Raw genomic sequence first — 18,279 nt, forward strand, 5'->3', positions numbered from 1 at the left:
AAAAAACGAGGTGTCTGTGGATATTTTATACGTTATATGCTCTTGATTTCCTTGTTCAATGCTATTTATACAATCACAGAGCATTTTGTGAGAATATGTCAATCTTATGCCAGGGTAATGGACATTCCATTACTTTGTCTCTGCAGAGATTGTTGAAAATATGAAGTGTAAAATCAGATTCATTACCTAAATTCTCGGAAGGGAACAGATCGTTAATTGCATTTTGGCTTGTTAAAATTTGTTTTTCATTGTCTCCTCCATTTAATTAATTATATTGCTGCCTCAGATTCAGAAGAACTGCACATGTCCTTTCAGACAGTGATATGTACCTGTGGAAACTGGAGTTTATACAAAAAAATTTTTGCTGGCAAAACATTTACAGAATAGAACTTTTTTATCCATTGCAGTTCATGAGGCATGTTTGCTGATGCTACAAAAGGTGCCCTGTATACCCCATGCACATATGGTACCAACACAAGCTTGTGATACTTAGATGGGAATCATCAAATAGGTTCCATGCTGGATATTTCTTGGGGAATCTGATACTAACGGTGAAAAGAAAGTGGTGGTGGAGAAATCACTTTTCTCTTTTATTAAAACCAGTGAGAAGCAAGCAAAAGCCCCCACCTTTTCTGCAGTTTGTTAGAACCAGGAGTTTTGAAACCTTGGAGTGAAAATTCCATTAGAGCTTTTTTGCTCATTAGTTGATTAAGTTGTTCTCTTTCAGGTTAGGCATCAGCACAGACAAGTGTTCTTTCTTGGTGTCAGATAGTGCATGGACTTCACTGGCACTAGAGGGGATTCTCTTAACCATTATAAAGATCATAGTAATACAATTGGTGTTCCTTTTTTTTTTTTCTCCTGGGAGCTGAACAGTTTCAAAACCTTGTCTTTTCTGCTTACCTTGGAACAGAGGAGGATTTTTGCCAATCTAGCCCTTGCTGTCTCTGTTCAGTAAGTTTTTATGCAGGCTTTCGGACCTTGAAAACTGAACTGTTGTACCAGTGCAGCAGCGATACCCAGGAATAACTCGCTGACCTGAGTGATGGGGCCTCTCTGCACAGGAACACTGCAGTTCTGACACTACTCAGGCCCTGCTGCAGCCCATGGTATCATTTCTTTGAGTGGTGCCATGGCAGAGCTGTGTGCCCAGAGCTGCTGGCACAGCTTGGTGCTGAATTGGGAACACGCCGTGAGATGCATGACTCCATTCATGCAAAAGCTGCTCTGGGTTTCTTCCTTTGCTTGTTACTCGGATTATGGTTCCTACCCCATTTTATTAAACACAAACATGAACTGCTAACTTGTTGGCTTTGAAGAAATAGTTGCTTCGTGTGATAACCATTTCCCAGTGAAAACTGGAGCTGGAAAGGTATCCATTTGATTTCTTATTTTTTGTGGGGAAAGACACAGAGGCAGCTTCTCCGGGGCCTTCAGATCCCTGTGTGTAATTGATGAGGTAAAATAGGAGACAGTGATGTGTACTGCAGTTTGAAGTGCTTTAATGTATCTGTTTGTTGCAAAACATTCCTGTTCTGTGGCATATCAGAGACCCCAGTTCTCTCCTTGCTAAGTTTTCAATTAGCTGCTCTATAAGCATGAAACACAACAGCCAGGTTACACTTTCTTTTGGAACTGTTGACACAGTGATGTTTGGAATCAAAGTAGAGTCAATAAATGTTAAATTGTTTTCTTGGACATTTTTTAAGCAGGCAGGCCCATTGAACTGCTCTTTTCAATAGGAAAAGCCCTCTTGAATGGCATGAGTTTTTCACCAGAATCACTTTTTTCCAAGTTGTTCGGTTTTAGGCTTACAAGATGCTGGGGAGAGAACAGAAGAACGTAAATTTTTACTGAGCATGAGACAACTGTGTTGCTTGTCCAGGACCTTGTATCAAAGGTGTTCAAAACTAAAAGGTAATCTCAGTGCCTGAGGCTCTTCTCTAGTCCTTATGCTTACAACGCTTGTCACTCCTCTGCCCTAAAGCTCTTTACTCACACTGACTGAAAGGCTGCAACACAGCTCTGAGGTCAGGTAGTGAAACTCTACCTATCAGAACAGGGGGAAATTAAGGCAGAGAGCTGCCAGAAGCACAAGATATACTGATAGTTCCATATCTTTGAATCTTAGAGCAAAGTTTCAAAGGCCCAAGATGGACTAGTGGAAAGCTTTAAATCAAAACAGGCTCCCTAAGATGCCAGTGTCTGGGCTGGGGTCTGCTTGCCTGTCTGTGCAGTGCTAATAGCAAAGAAACCAGTCTGACACCCCTCCGAGCTATTTAATGCGCCTGGAAACAAGCTCAGTTGAATTTGTAGAATTGTAAGCCTGCACCCACCATGGTTTTTAACATCACTGTTGCTTTCACAGCTTCCGAAGGAATGTCAGTCTTGGTTATTATTTTTATAGGAACATCCCCTGCTGCAGTTGTGGTGTGGCAGGAGGATTGAAACTTCCCATTATAAAATGGAGTTTCGAGCCCTTATATTTGCAGAAGAAACTCAGCAGAACTTCCCCAAGAGTTTGACTCGAAGGACAGACTCCAAAGTGGAGAACTTGGAAGGAAATAAAAAGAACTCCACATCTCGTGAGTTTATGGATCCCCGATCGTTGTGTTTTGAACAGTTCAGTTTAGCAATATTATAAAAAAAGGTCTGTGTTTTTTTGGGTGCCTCTATTTTAGGCCACCCTCTGTGAATCGCTTTACAGAAACATGTGCACTCATGCCATGATTTCAATTTTCTGAGAAAAACAGCACTACCAGAAGAAAATCTCTCGCCCAAGGCGTATTCCATATGTTATTTCTCAGTGCTTTATTTTTCAGGCCTGCAAGAGACAAATGCACTTATTCCATTAATAAAGCTTGTGACTTAAAGTGCAGTTCTACCCTGGAAAAAATAGAAATGTGAGGTTCTAAGTTCATTTTCCATCAATAGCTTCTACATGAAATTTGTTCAGATTACAAATGAAAAGGTGGTGTTATTTTTCAGGCTGTCTGCCCGTAGGCCTCAGCCTTGTCTATGAAAGCAGCCTTTTCATTCTCTGTGAAAATGACAATAAAGAGGGCACAGACCAGCTCACATGCTTGGTTCTGCCTCTGCAAGGTGACTTCTTATTTTTCACGGGTTCACATTATTTACTGCTGCCACGAAGCCTCATTTAACAGGTGTATAGAGGGAAGACCCTAATAATCAAAATATACTATGAATATTCAGCTAAGGGAATAAAAATCCTATTTCCCTGCTGTTCTTCCCTCATTCGACTCTATTTGTACAAGTTTTAATACAACTGGAGAAATACAACAATTATGTTGTTTACTGGATGGGAGAGGGGTTTTAATGATTTCCTAACCTCCCAGTTCTCCACTCTGGCTTGTCAAAAAAAAGTAAATCTCCCCACTGCCATTCAGAGGATGGATTTATTGCCTTTGTGAACCTCACATTACCCCTGGTATTGCTGCAGCTCAGCTCACAGACCTTGTTTTCACCACAAGCTTTAGACAAATGTCATTAGGCGACAGAGGATCCGGCATGCACTGGGGGAGCTGCATTCATCCCGGGGCCTTAGGCTTTGTGAATAGCAGAGGTAGAAATAAAAAATAAAAAATAGGTCATTGGTCTTCCAAATGCCACCCTTGCAAACAGAGGCTGGGAAATTCCAACTGGAAGGGCAGCGGAGAAAGGCAAAAATAAGCATCTATTTCCGGACCAATTCCAAAGTACCAAAACGTTTTGGGGTGTCAATGTGGGAAGACATCATTTGGAGGGGGGAAGGAGGAATGGGAGCAGGTGGCAGGGGTGGTGTTTGTTTTCTGAATCCCTTGCAGCAAAATCTTTTTTAAAATCACCAACATAATAGGATTAGGAGGGCAAAGGTTTTTAAAAATTAGTAAAATTGGATTGAGAGAGCAGGTTGGTAGTGAAAGACTAAATTAGATAACAACTAAAAGCATACTTTAGAAGCTGTATTTCAGCTGGCTGATGGAGAAGCCAGTCCTGAAGTTCACCTCTGTATCTCAGCTATATCTGCTTGGTGTAGGGAGAGTGTCCTAATTTTACATACCTAACTTAAGAACTTATACTCCAACATTAATTTTGTGAGATTTTTCAGATAATTTCCACTACTACTTTTCAATAACAATAATTAAACATTTGATGTAGTCTGTCTCATTTTCTTTTATTACCTTTTATATGCTGAAAGGATAGCCTTAAAATATCATGAAAAGGTGGAAAATGGCCTTCCAGCTTCTGCCATAAAGTGAAGTCAGAGGTGATCTCGTGGAGCGGGGTACCGCTGTGGCTAGGTCAGAATTAGAGCATTGCAATATTGGTTTATTGCAAGGCTGGCACACTTTCTGCATATTGAGTGCATGGCAGCTTTGCTCCAGGTAGTGTAATTGTTCTGTTAATATTATTCAGCCTAGTGGTTCTCCATGCTGAGAATTAGCACCCAATTTCCATACCAATGCAAGAAACAACAAGTTTGTGGGACTGTGATAAATTTTCCTTTCTATCTGCAAATAGATAATACCTGGACTTTAAGCAGTCTGATCCAAACAAAATTAGGGCTCTTCTATCATTTATGGTACAAAATTTTCTCTTCCTTTTCCCTTCAAGAAACCCTTTTTGGGGTATAAACTCTCCAATAATGCATTAGTGTGACAGCATAGCAAAGCTTCTAGCTTTTCTCTTGAGGCTGCTATTTCTGCTAATAATAATGACATGGGCCAGTCTCCAGTCCTGTTTAGGTTGCCATACCACCTCTGTGTTTGCTGCAAGTGTGCTCACACTGAAATGGTTGCATTTACATGAAACTCAGCACTGTGAGCTTTAAAGTAGAGCATATAGCAGATACATATGAGCTAGTTGTGGTGTGGAAATGTAAGTGTATTTATGTGATGTTTTCTGACATCGTGGACATTGCTGAGCTGGTCAGCATCCCCAGCTGCAAGCTCAGAGGGACACATGGACTGGAGCAGGAGAGTAGAAGACCTAGTGATAGATGGAGAGGAGGTACTATAATTTTAAGGGAGCTTAGGTACTAAAAGCCTGACCTAATTACCATCCAAAGCAAGGCAGAATTGGGGCTGGTCCTGAGTTAGGTCATCATGAAACTGCTGTCACTGAGAGAAGACTTAGTACCTGATGACCAGTCTTGTCCCCTCTGAAGTCAGTAACACGAGCTGTGTCAGGCCTAGAGGACAGGAGATCGAGAACATCCATGTCTTGCTTGACTGAAATATGTGTGAAATTTTTTAGAAAGATTTGTGAGACTTAGTAATTTGTCTCTCCCCTGGGATACTCCAAATGTGAAAGTGTCTACTGCTCACAGAAAAATAAATGTATAATTGTACCATCGGCTGATGAAATCAAACTGAAATTGCTGGCAGCCTTCTTCCTGCCCTCCCTGTGTTTTTCTAGCATTAACATTCTAGCTTTGTCACCTCTCATCAGGGAAGATAAATCCTTCCTTTTGTAAGGAGCAGAAACACTTTCCCTCAGTACATAGAATAATGGCCTTTTCTGTATATTATTCATATTCCATTCTTTATACTTGTCATTTCTCTAAATCTTTGGTTGTTGTATACCCCATAACTCTTAGTGCTTTTATCTAAGGCCTTTCAAATATGGACTTGGGTGGTTTAGGAGCTAGTGAGGTTTGCTAAGGCATGGAATAGACTGGCATATCCAATGGGCACATCCAGTATCACCACCCTCTGTGGCTGCTGAGCAGCCTCATCAGCTTTCTGGTAGAGAAGGACCAGTGCTAAAACTTCCCTCACAATGACAAGCTGTTTGTTACTCTAGCAAGAGGAAACCTGTAAACTGAGTTTATCTTGCCTGTTTCTAGAAGTACTCTGCAGAATGGCATAGAAAAGGAGTGGAGGCTCACTGCAAGTCTGCACAGCTTTTCTTTGACCTTTGGCCCCAAAAAAGAGTGTGCAGCACCTTTGCCAGTATTGAGCATCTGAAAGTTATGAATCGGGTGCCCCCAGGTTAGAAGGGGGATGTATAGAGTTATGTTAGTGCTCTTTTTGTTCAGTGACCGCTGTCTGAACCATTGTAATGTAGTCAGGACACTTCCAACCTTGTCTCCACAGCCTAACACACTTGTGTCTAGAGAGGGCTTTAAAAAGCAATTGCAGAGGAGGCTGGAGAACTTAAGAGGGCATGACCAAGGTTCTGCAGCAGCACTTGAAGTCTGATTGCAGGGGATGCTCCCTATCCCTGCACGTGCTTATTTACCCAGCATTTAATTTGGAATATTATTTGTCTGATACAGACCATGTTGGGAGTAGCTGCTTCAGCATTTTCAGAAAGCAAATCCTTTGTTGCTGCTGAAGCTTGCACAACCCTAAATCAGGTGCTTGTGTTGTGCCCTGTCATGTGCTATTTAGGTCTAGTGCATTTCTGCTGCATCAAGCTGAAACAAAATGATTTTCATCCCTGCAGTTAGTAGCTGGCTGCAGTTGGATGAATTGAAATGACTTTTGGGGAGAGTCACTGAGGGGGGGAGAACAAAAAAAGGCTCCCCAGGATATCATAAAGGGAATGTGACTTATGCTGATCTGTATTCCTTATAAAGAAAAGGAATAAACACAGAGAGTTACAAATGTATTGATCTGTTTTACCTTGTGGGTGTTTTTTCTTGTTTTAAGTATATCATGACCTCAATATCTGCATCCAGGAGCAAGCTGTTGCCCCTGGCTTTCACCAACAGCTGGTTTTCTTTTGATACATCCCAGAATCTTCCTTCTGATTCCTGTAATATGTTAAAGGAGCTCAGCAGTTTGTTAACCTCTCAAGACTTCCCTCTCTTCATTATGGCCTCAAGAGCTCACAGTTGTCCTCTGCCCCACAAAAAGAAAAAATGTACTTAAAGGATCCTGTTGAAATGGCTGATGGTAGCCCAAGGGGACTGTTGCCCTTGGGCATGTCCAGCAATGGTTGTTGAGATAATATTGATGACCTTAAGAGGCCTGGCAAATTAAAGGTGTAGAAGTTTGTCTTGTAACTACAATAAACAGCAGGTTTGGGGTTTCTGGTGCATGGATATCTGCCTGCTCACTCCTAAGGCAACCCTGTCTCCATGCAGAAACTTTTCAGCCTCCTGAAAGGTTCAAATGTGCCTTATTTTAAAAAGTGTTGTCATACTTTTATTTTGATTGAAGTTCTTACTCCCTTTCCTTGTTGCTGGTGAATTTCTGTAGGAAAAGCCCTTTCTTTGATAGTCTGTAATTAGCATTAAAGATGTCTTCAGACAGCCTGCTGTGGACAGAGGGCAGAGCTGGTTGAGATGCTCTGCAGCAGTAATTGCTGTTACAATTAGATACTTGAGCCTGGAGTAGGAGAAACCAAACACAGAAAAGGGAAAGCAACTTCCAAATGAATTGCTGCCCAAGCTTTTGTACCTTAGTGCTTTGGTGTTACAGTCCTACAGCCAGACAGGCTCATTTCTCTTATAGTCAGTGTTATAGTCAATAATGTGGAGGGACAGACATGGAAAAGATGAAGGGGAGAGAAACAAGAAAACTGTGTATGAAAACACTCTGTATGTATCTGTGGACAAGTGTATCCATGCACATACAAGGTAAAACCCATCAGGTTTTGAAGTATTTCTTAATGATTAGAAAATTACGTCTGTCTTTCTACTCATTTACTTCTGGAAAAAAAAAAGGCAAAATATTTGTTTAAATTGCAGAAGAACCTGTGGGGGGATGAGAGTGGTTTTCTACATTCCTTGAACTCCCTGAGCCACATCCCATCCTTAATTTATTAGTGTTACTTTCTTACTCTTGAGCCACATAAGCATCCATCACCTACCAGCAGGAATATTTTTGCTGACTTACCTGAGGTCTCAGGGGCTTCAGATCTGTACCTAACACACGAACTACCAGCAACCACCTCAGGGCATAAGGATTTGTGCTATTGCTGGGTAAACTTAAAGCATGAAAGAACCCAATTTGGAGGCTGTGGTACAGATCACTGCCAGCATTTACAAGATTAAGACTCAATTCAAACATAAAAGCTGGTACTTCTGTCTGCTTATCCCCCTAGACCATCTTTGTAGCATTTCTATCGCCTTCCTGCCTGCAGATGACAACACAAGGTGTGCTTGTTCTGAAACGAAATGAAGAATAGCAGCAGTGTTAATGTGCCTTAAAGGGGCTATACAGAAGTGTGAGGATTAGGATGGGCAAAGGAAGAACTGTTACCAAATGTTAGAGGTGTGGTAGAAGGGATGTAAAGAAAACATGTTGCTGTAATTCTTATTTTATTCTACAGTTACCTTTCTTAGCAGTCTTTCTGCTTTGTTGGTTGCCATTTTGGCACTCATCTGTGCCAAAAGGTTGCCCCTCAATGGATGGAAATTATGTATTATTTTATATATATATATGTTATTATAGCACCTGGAGAGTCAGCAAGCTCCCTGCTGTCTGGAGGGAGCTCTCTCCGAGGCAATAGTAAAATGCTCTGTCCTCCAGTCAAGTTTTGTTAGACTAATTAGAGTACAAAAGAGGCAGTGCTGCATCTTGGGGCTGAACCACCTGATAATCAGCCTTTTCTCATCCCTTCTTACAGTACCTAACATTTGAAACAATTACTTGACTGAATGGCTTCTCTCTTTCCTGATGTTTTAAGGACACTTGCCCTTTCCTCTTACTAGCCATTGATCTCAGCAATATTGTATTTCACTAAGGGAAAAGGAAACACAAGTCTTATAGCTGCATGGCTGATGGCAAAATTGTATTCAGAACAGCTGCTGAAGGGGGAGTGTGGGTGGGATTAGAACGACAGGGACTGCACGGGAAGATTACTTCAGGAAGTCACTTGGGGTCTAAGTAATAATCCTAATAACCACTGCAAACAGTAAGTATTGTCCTCAGCACCCTTATTGCTCTGCCAGCTGGGGCAATGTCACAACTATGCAGCTTAGAGGGGCTTTTTTGTAATAATAGAAACTGCATGTAGCAGGGAATATAATCTCAAAGCATTTACTTATCTACAAAGCATCTTTGGTCCTATAAAATAGATCTGGGGAGGTGATGAGCTTGTACTTAGTGTGTGCAGCTGAATCTGCACTCTGGATCCACCCTGGTAGGTTTTTTGTTTACTCAACACCCATCTCTGTCTCTCTCCTGTCTCTCTGCAAGCATGTCTTAGTGTGAGACAGATGCTTATTCCAAGTTGCTTTTCAGCAGAGGGGGAAGCAGACAGCCTGGTGGCTAATGCTTCCTTGTGTAAGGAATTTGTAAACGTGGCCATTCAGATACAGAGCCCACAGCAAAGATTTTTCAGGGGCTTTACCTAGATATGATTATGCATCAACTTCTTTCAGTTCCTTGCCGAGTCCATGAGATGGATCTTTGACTTGTACCCATTGGTGGTTATGCATTTCAAGTTATAAAAGAGCACTCCTACTCCTTTGCTCTTTAAGGGAATGGAAAGCGTGAATAAGTCGTAAGAAAACTGCAAACTCAGACTGTCCCCATGGTGTTTAAGGTCAGGGAAGTGAAATGCTTGGTATGAGGAGTACAACAGTTCTAAAGCACTGCTGCAGACACCTCTTGGACCCTGCAAGGCTTTGGTCCTCCAAGAGCTTTCTTGGCTTTCCTTGTGAACCCAGTCATCTTTGCTGATGATGTAACCTGAGTTACAGGTGAAAGACAGTGAGCAGGGGTTTGATGGGAGTAGTCTTGTCCCCTGTGCTTTTGTGCTCCCAAATTATGTGTTTCCATGTGCTGTTTAATACTTTTATAGTAAACTCTGAGGAGAAGGAGAGCTTTCTGTGCCACACTTGGACAATGCTTATCACAAAGGGATCTCCAGCCTTCCTAATGAGGATGGTTTTTTGTGTTTTGGGATGCCAACCTCAAGCATTACAAAAGTACTAAGAATTACAAAAAGAACAAATATGGGGTTCTTGTTATTAACTTACTTTTCTGCTTTCAGTTTTTCCTCTTCCCCATTTCTCGATAGCTGTGAAGATTGCTTCCAAATGACTCGTGGGGCTGAAGCTTAAAAAAACCCCAAACACCTAAACCCAGCAAGAATTCATGTAAAACTGTGGGAGTTGATGGTGTATGCTATGTCCAGAGAAATTCTTGAAGCTATGGACTGGGGAGCTAAGGAAAGAAAGATGTATGCTGGACTGGAGTTATTTGGTGCATGATTTTGCTTTCTTCTACCTTTGACCATCTTGTCTCCTATCTTGTTACTGCTCTGATAATTTGAGCTCCTGAACAGTGGTCTTGCCACCTAAGTGGCCCCATAAGTACCAGTTGGCCAAGCAGAGGGCGAGCAGAGCTTCTGGTAGCCATTGCAAGAGCTCCCTTATGTTTTGGGCTCCTGTGAGCCTGCTTCAGATTTAAACACTCCACCCAACCAGTGAATTTGAGAAGCTCCCAGTAATATCTGGGCTGAAATGTGATTGTTTCTTTGAAAGCAGGACGAGCTGGAGTTAAATGCGGTAGCAGCCCCATGACAGGTTACAGTGTTTATCTTTGCTGGAGGCAGAGTGTTAGCAGGTTGTAAATTCAGATTGGGTTTCCTCTCAGCTTGGAAGACAAACCCTGATTGTCTGTGTTGTGTAGTTAGTTCTTTCCTGCTTTTATAGCTATATTTATAGATACATATCTAAATGTAGATATAGATTTTTCTGTTATTTATATATCATTATATAGATATAAAGCAGGATACATATATAGATATATATAATATATATTCTTCCCCCCCCACACCTTTCCTGTAATCCCTTAACTAGTGCTATTTCTCCAGTTCTGGAGAAAGCAGTTTTGCCATGAGGTGTATTAAGAGGTTAAATTGCTGCTTCTATGGCTTAAGTAGTGGTATCCAAGCTCCACAGAAAGCCTCTTTTTCCTTTTCTTTTAAAGTAAATAATAGGATACCAGACACCTCAAGAGGACTGGTAGTGCTAACAAAGTGTTAACCACAGAAATCACCTGAAACCAAAGAACTCTGACTGGAACATCCCAAAGCACATTGGATTGCAGTTTTGGGGGAAAAAAAATTAAAAATGGTACAGCTGACAGCATCCACCTCGTGCCTTGCAGCTGAGCTCTTCAAAGCTTCCTAAGGGATTTGAAGCACCTATTGCCATTGAAATAAGACAGCTGATTTTCCTAGTGTCTCAGGAAATTTTAGTTATGTAAGAAACACTACAAAAGATCAGCCCCTGAGCAGTTTTGAATCCCAGGATTCCTCACTGGCCATGGAAGGAATTTATGTAATTTTAGCAGACAGTGAAGTCACCAAGATACGCAGTTTTGGGGAAGCTGAGTTCAGGCCAATTCAGCTGACAGAGGAAGTTTCAGAAATACTGAAATCTGTCTCGAATGCTCACAGAGTTACACCTCTACTCAAGAAGCATAAGCATTCTGCTTTGGAGATTCCTGAGGAATTTATTACTGCATTTTCAAAGTAAAATATTTCTTTGTTGTTGTTTGTTTTGACATGACATTTTTTTGGGAAGTTGTTTTAAATGGACCAGCATTCTAAAAAGTGAAAGGAAAAGGGGAGGGATTGAAGAGCAAGGACTGAATACCTAGAGTTTAGCTGTTTTGACATTTTAAAGGGTGCTTATCCTTTTCTACAAAAGCTGTTTCCAGAAGGCCTTTTCTGGATACTCCATGAGAAAGAAAATGCCTGAAAGAGAAAGGATGATCTGAGAAGCAAGATCTTCACTTTTACTAATGATTAGCCCATGTTGTAAGTGTAAAACTCCAAACCAAAGTTCTCACCTGGATGGCCCTTCAGCTTAGACTTCTTAATGGGAACCAGATCTGAAATACTACCATTAGCAGTAGTTTATTACCTAATAAATTTAGTACCCAAATTCCCCAGCTGAGATGTGCTCTTTTTTTTTTGTTTACTTGTGCATGTGGCTTGACAATGAAAAGCTCTGCAGCAAAGAGGTGGCCATGTGAAATACAGGTGGAAATCTCCTTGCTAGGGTAGGGTGGAGGCAAACAGGGCTCCTGTGGCTTGTGTGGAATCGTGTGGGAAGCCTGGAGCTGATACCTGATCTCCCAGATTCGCTAAACAGAGCCATAGCCACTTAATCACACTTACTTTGTCCATGTGTTTTGGAAATTAAAGGAGCAAATTTGAAAGGTCAGCGTGCCTAACCAGGCTGTATTCTTCTGTCCTGCTTTGGGCTTCTCAACTAAGGCCAGCAACGAGGTTTTTAATGAATCTTCCTTTGCCAGGCAGATGTCTGTCCTGTTCATTCAGAGCTGCAGTAAAATCTAGCAACTCACTTTACATAGAAAGATGAAAGGAAAAAGATTTACTTAATAAAACAAATCTTGCTTAATTGCTGTGCTTAGTCTCCTGCCTGGGTTTTATGGGTTCCCGCAGCTGGCTTTAATCTCCTGATTTACTCTAGGAACAAAGAAGGAAAGGAGAGAACTTTAATTCATGGCAGGAAGAAGTTGAAAAATTTTTGGCAGAACTTGGGAAGGTTAGAGACTTACTGTAAAGTGCAGCCCAGAAACAGGCCACCAGGGTTTGGGGAGATGCAGTAAAATAATTTCTTACAAAGTGACCTTTACAGTCAGTAATGTCAGGGGCTTCTACAAGTCAGGGCAACTAAGGGAGGACTAGCAAAGAGTTGCAAGAAGCAGTGAGGCTCCAGAGAAGAGTGACCAAAAGGGGTCAGCATTTGTTAAGTTGAAACACCAAGTTGACAAATATAACCAGACAAGGATTTACTTGTGGCAATGCAGAGGATTTAGCGTGAGATCCTCCCCCTGCCCAGCATGGTGAGGTCCAGCATGCCCACGCTCAGCTCCTGTGACCCAGGGACTACCCTACAGATGAGCCGATCCCCCCGCTTGGACTGAACCTGCATCTGTCTCTAATATTTACATTTCAAATGCTTCCTAAAGAAGAGTCTTCTGGCACAGCAGCTTGGACAACAGATGTGAGCTGAAGAGGCTGTCTGTACAAAGCAGTGGTCACTGATCTAAAACCAGACTGCTCTCAGATCAAAGTAAAGCATGCCAAGAAGAACGTGGCATTTGTGAGGGGCACAGGAGATGCAGAGCTCAGTATAACCCTCTGAAAACAGACAAACAGGAACCAGAAGGTTTAGTGCCTGGAACGCTATTCCAGATATTATGAAGCTCACAGATGATAGTAATCTAGTATTAATTTAGTTTTTCTTTCTTTAGGGCAGCCGTATCTACCCTGGCTGCTGCATAAACTTGCTCTTGGAGTGCAGTTTGACAATGCTGCTAACCCCATGTAAGAGGAACCTGAAGGTCTTGCTCTGGTCTCCCCTCCCCTCCTTGCTTCCTGCTTCTGCACTTCTCTGGCACTGACACAGCTGCTGCTCTGACCTTGCAGTGAGCCATCCAGGAAGCTAAATCATCCACTGATTCACACTACCAGCTTAGCTTGCCAGGAAGTCAGCGGGGTGTTCGTGCCAGCCTCAGGGGAACTGGGACCTGTACAGCCAAGGGCTCCTGGTCACCTTCATTGGTGTTAGCCTACCTGTAACTTCACTCTGCCTTTGCTGGTAGATTACTTACCTGTATCACAGCACACCCAGACAGTGCAGCTCTGTTTGGATCTGTGCTTTGAGGATGACTTTCTCTGGAGTAAGAGGTGATGCATACAGGATTAGTGTATGCCAGCAAAATCACACAGCATGTGCAGAACTATGTGGAGTACTCAGCAACCTGCCCTCTCTATAGCACTGCTGCAGGTGGCAGAACCCTTCTATGGCCATAGCAGTTATGAAAGATTAAAATATAAATAGGAAAGTATAACCTGAGCTCCTGAAGTCATAAGTCACATCTTCAGCTCTGGCTGTTGCTGATTCAATTGCCTTTCAGTTACTGGCTTTATCAGCTTTATAGTGTTATGTCTAAAGACTACTGAGAGTCCCTGTAGCTCGAGGACAGTGAAATGGAACAGCTAGATTTTCATCTGTAGTTGATCAGAATATATTCATTAGAAACACCATTTCTAAGTTTTACATGTTAGGAAGATAAGGTGCTACATGGAAATTTTTGTATACAATTAAAAGCTTCAATTTGGAAACAAAATATTTGCTTGGAAATAGCACATTTACACAAATGCATCTGCTGTGAGATTGCATAAGTAAATATTTTTACTTGATCTAGACGAAAATTAAGTCATGGTATCTAGGTAAACTGCTGGAGACTTTTCTGCAATGGTTTCGAGATGCTGCTTGTTCTGCATGCCAGCAAAATGTAATTCACCATATGAGAGATTTAAAGAGAGACAGTTATTTTGAGACAAAGATGAGGCAGAGATTTCTTGTGCTGAGAATTAATAACCTTGGAAGTTTAAGCAAGAAAGTCTTTCACTGTTCTGGCTACCATATGTTCATAAAGCTTCAAAACCCCATTCAGATAGAGCCCTTGATCCAGGGTGGGATTGAAGCTGACCTCTGGTGTTCTGTGCCATTCTTAATGATGGACTTTCTTTCATCTTTCCATTGCAAGGTCTGCTTTTGTCAAAAGATCAAAAACCGTGAGTATCTTTCAGCACACAGACAATCAAACTCAAATAAATGAGCTGCTGCCCATAGGTTTTGTGCATTTGTAGGTGACTCACTTAACAGGGTCTGTGTTTAGATCCAGAAAAAGGAGAGAGTGATTTTTGTTGCTGCCACTGTGAAGAGCACACATAGCCAAAGTGATGGAGGCAATTTGGTGACACCCACAGAAAATACAATAATTGTCTAGAATAATGCTGGAGAGGAAGATTGTTGACTCCACTTTGAGTGGGAGTCCAAGCTGACAGGTTATGGCTGGTGGATGCTGCCAGGATGGAGAGCTGTGCAGAAAAGCCTCTGTGTGAGGACATCCATCTGCTTGTAAACAAGCAGACGTGTCAAAGAGGAGAGTTTTCCAGTTGGAGTGGGGAATCATAGCCTAAAGAATCCTGGAGTACTTCAGCTGTTTTAAACTCCATTTATTGTCACTGTACCTGCCTCCCTTAAGTAAACGTGGCAAATGTGTATATATTGCATAGATTAGGTGGGGAAATACAAGAGCCTGTCAAGCAATTTGGTCTCCAAGTCCTTGGTCTCAGGGTTTATAGAGGTAGTAAAACTTAGAAATTTTTATGTACAAAGTTGGCACTATTGATTTAAAAAATTAATATTTAATCACAAGTATACAACAAGGTCAACGAATCTTTGGTAAGGAATTAAATAGACTTTTCTTTGCTAGCACTCAAACGCTAAGTAAATAAAAATTTAAGTGAAAACATCTGTAGCATATGCGTGCAGACTGCATTTAAAAATGCATGGGGCTCAGTTCTGATTCATCCATTGACCTTGTTATATAAAACTCAATGTCCTTTTTAGAGGGAGAGTTGCAAATTGTGCTTCTGCATATTTATTTAGGGAGGTCAATCTTCTGGGTGTTCATACCCTAATTCCAGTGCTAAGTGCAATCACAACATTGATTTTTCTCACTAAACATAACCTACTTTACCCTGGGATGGAATTTTTTTATTTAATGGGCTTTATATAATGGCATATGTGAAAACCACTCAACTTAATGCCCCATCCCGTAGTTAATTAACAAAATGGCATTGCAGCCATGGTCTTTCATCCTCTGGCAGTGCATTTTACCACTAACCTTGGCCGTGCAGAGTGTCCATCCTAATTAACAGGAGCCCAGGTATTGACTATGTCAAGCTGCATGGTGGAAAGAGCAATTTGCAGCTGCTGACAAAGTTGTAATTCTGTTGGAAATCCAAACATGAGGAACTTCATTTTGGCTGACACTGTGCCATTTCAGAGCCTGTCTCAAGGAACAGCTGAACAAAGGATCCAAATGGTCAGTTTTTAGGTCTCTCTAGTCACTAAATAACAGCATCCTGAAATACATCCAAACATCTCCTAAAATCCATACCACCAAAACCTTATTGATGTATTTGTATTCAAGACTGATGGTGGTGTTTTATTATCAATGAAATGTTTATTTATTGTTCATTTATTTGAACTGTAATATGCTGGAAAACTTAATGGGACTTAGAACTTCAATGAACTTTCAGTAATGGATTTGATTCTCCTTTTATTTTTCCTGTTTTCATTTCTGAGTAATCCAGCTGAAGGCATTAGAAATGCATCAGATTTGTGCTAGTTTTACTAGAGAAAGACAGCAATCTGTGAAGCTCCTTGATGTTTCTTGTTACAAATGTGAGAATTAAGCACTCTAAGCTTTTATGCTGTGAACAAGAAAGTTTTCTTTTTCAGTGCCTTAAATTAATTGTTTTGGCTCACTGTTGAGAAACTGCAACAAGAACTCAAGTGCACTCTCAGTCATTCACAAGTATGTTTTTAAAGTGTTTTAGTGTCAAAAACACCTGTTTTTCCAAGGAATTTAGGTGCTGAGTCCTCATAAATGTCAAGAAGATATTGACATCTTGTTGGTTGATTTCTGCTCAATAACTAGCATTTTGTGTTGCGTAAGCATTTTAGAAAAATATGATTTTTGACATGCTGTAGCCTCTCTGCGATGGTAAAAGCCAGTTTCAGCTGGGTAGAGCTCCAAGGACTCTTCTCTGATGGTGTGAAGTTAAGCAGCCCTTTGCCTTCTTCCTCTGAGAGTGGGGCCACGCTGCTCACAAAGCCATGTACTGAAGATCAGCAGCTACATGTTCTGCACCCAAACAGAATCTTTGCTGGGAGTTCTATATACAACTGCTCCTTAATTAAACCAATGCTTTTTAATTAAGCCTCCATACATTTATTGCTCATGTTGTTAGCATCTCTAAATATAGTTAACTGTTTTACAGGATGTAGCAACTAACAGTAGCAGAAATTTGCATCCTATAGAACATCTGTGAGTTACAAAGACTTGTCTCTGACCAACAGCTGTATTCTTCCCTGGCTGGAGATTTGAAACAGAAACTTCCTGGGGAACCTGTCACAGAGAAGGAGTTGTCAGGAAGAATGGCAATAATGTGTCCACTGGTACCTAGGAGATTATCATATGGAATAAAAATTGGTTATTTAAAAAACTCCCATGAAGTATTCCTTGGGGCAGTGATGAAGCACAAGTTTTGTCTTGATACAGATGAACAGACCCTTTCTGAGTCTTCTGTGTTGGGACAAATTTCTGTTTGGGGAAGATTATTGCCAGAATGGAGAAAAGAACCGTGAGTGCAGGTTTTCCTGCAGGTTCAGTCTTAATCATAACTCCAGCCTGCTGTTGATAGAACACATAAAGGAGGGTAGTTAAGTGTTTCTCTCCAAAAAAAGTGATACATTGACTTAGGTCTGCATTCATGGTACTGCTCTCTTATTTACCGATGGCTTAGAAACGTATCTAATACTTAGCTTAAAGCTGCTGTGTTGAGATTTCCATGCCTGAGCTGCATTTAGAAGATCCTAAATGACTCGTCGGTGTTTCCCAATTTCTGTTTCCAACAGGGCAAAGGTGAAGAAAGGTGTAAACATTCTCAGTGCACAGACAAGTGACCCCCGGCAGTGGGACGTGAAACAAGAAGTGGGGAACGGTGGGAAGCATTCAACCACAACAGTTATTTGTCAGAGGATAGCACCAAGCTCAAGGAACAGGTATGAGACCTCATCTCCTCGGCACATTGCACTCATTTGTATCCATGATACCATCCATGGATGAAAGACTTAGGGCTTGTGTTACCACTACTCATAGCTATTAAACCTGGAGCCTGGAAATCTGGAGACACTTCCGTTAACTACGGTACCATCTGTTGATCTGTACCAGGGCATCTCAGTTTCCAGGTAATAAAATTCATCAGTTTAAATTAAAAAAAGGAATAGAATAGGCCCACATGGCATAGAGGGTGTCATTTCGCCATGAATATGAATATCCTTAATTTTAAAGGTTTTCACTGAACATAATGTTTTGGCTTGATAGCTTTGACCTTGTTTCTCTGAACTATCAGAGCCTCTGTGGTTGGTTCATCAAGCGAGCAATAAATTCTTCCACAGTGAACCACTGTAACTTTCGAACATTGGTACAGGGTAATTGAAACCTTTCAGTAGTTAGTGCCTTGTATGTAACACAGAAAAATCCCCCTTTGCAAAGAGCTACTTGTTTCAGAAAGGGAGGATTCCTTTGCTAAGCTGTACGGTGGGAACTGCCAGAGGCCAAGCAGCACACTCCAGGGAGCACTGGGATCAGCTGGCCTGCCAGTGCCTCCTCTCCTCTTTAGTGCTTTCCCAGAGGCTGGATCTGGTTGTTCCACAGGCACAAAAGCAGTGCTTTTCCAATGAGTATGATTGTC

General features: G+C 41.4%; 1 protein-coding gene across 1 annotated transcript in view; it reads left to right on the top strand.

Annotated features, from left to right (window-relative positions):
* The window catches only part of TMEM132C (transmembrane protein 132C), a gene marked incomplete at its 3' end in the record, with an annotated part of 154,374 nt that overhangs the window by 48,303 nt on the left and 87,792 nt on the right, over positions 1 to 18,279 (top strand). The window contains exon 3 of the mRNA XM_008948036.1: positions 17,441 to 17,587. Coding sequence (XP_008946284.1) covers positions 17,441 to 17,587 — 147 coding nt within the window. The remainder of the gene's footprint in view (positions 1 to 17,440; positions 17,588 to 18,279) is intronic.

This window comes from Merops nubicus, unplaced genomic scaffold, assembly GCF_000691845.1.
Source record: "Merops nubicus isolate BGI_N331 unplaced genomic scaffold, ASM69184v1 scaffold4269, whole genome shotgun sequence".
In the NCBI taxonomy this organism is placed as follows: Eukaryota; Metazoa; Chordata; class Aves; order Coraciiformes; family Meropidae; genus Merops; species Merops nubicus.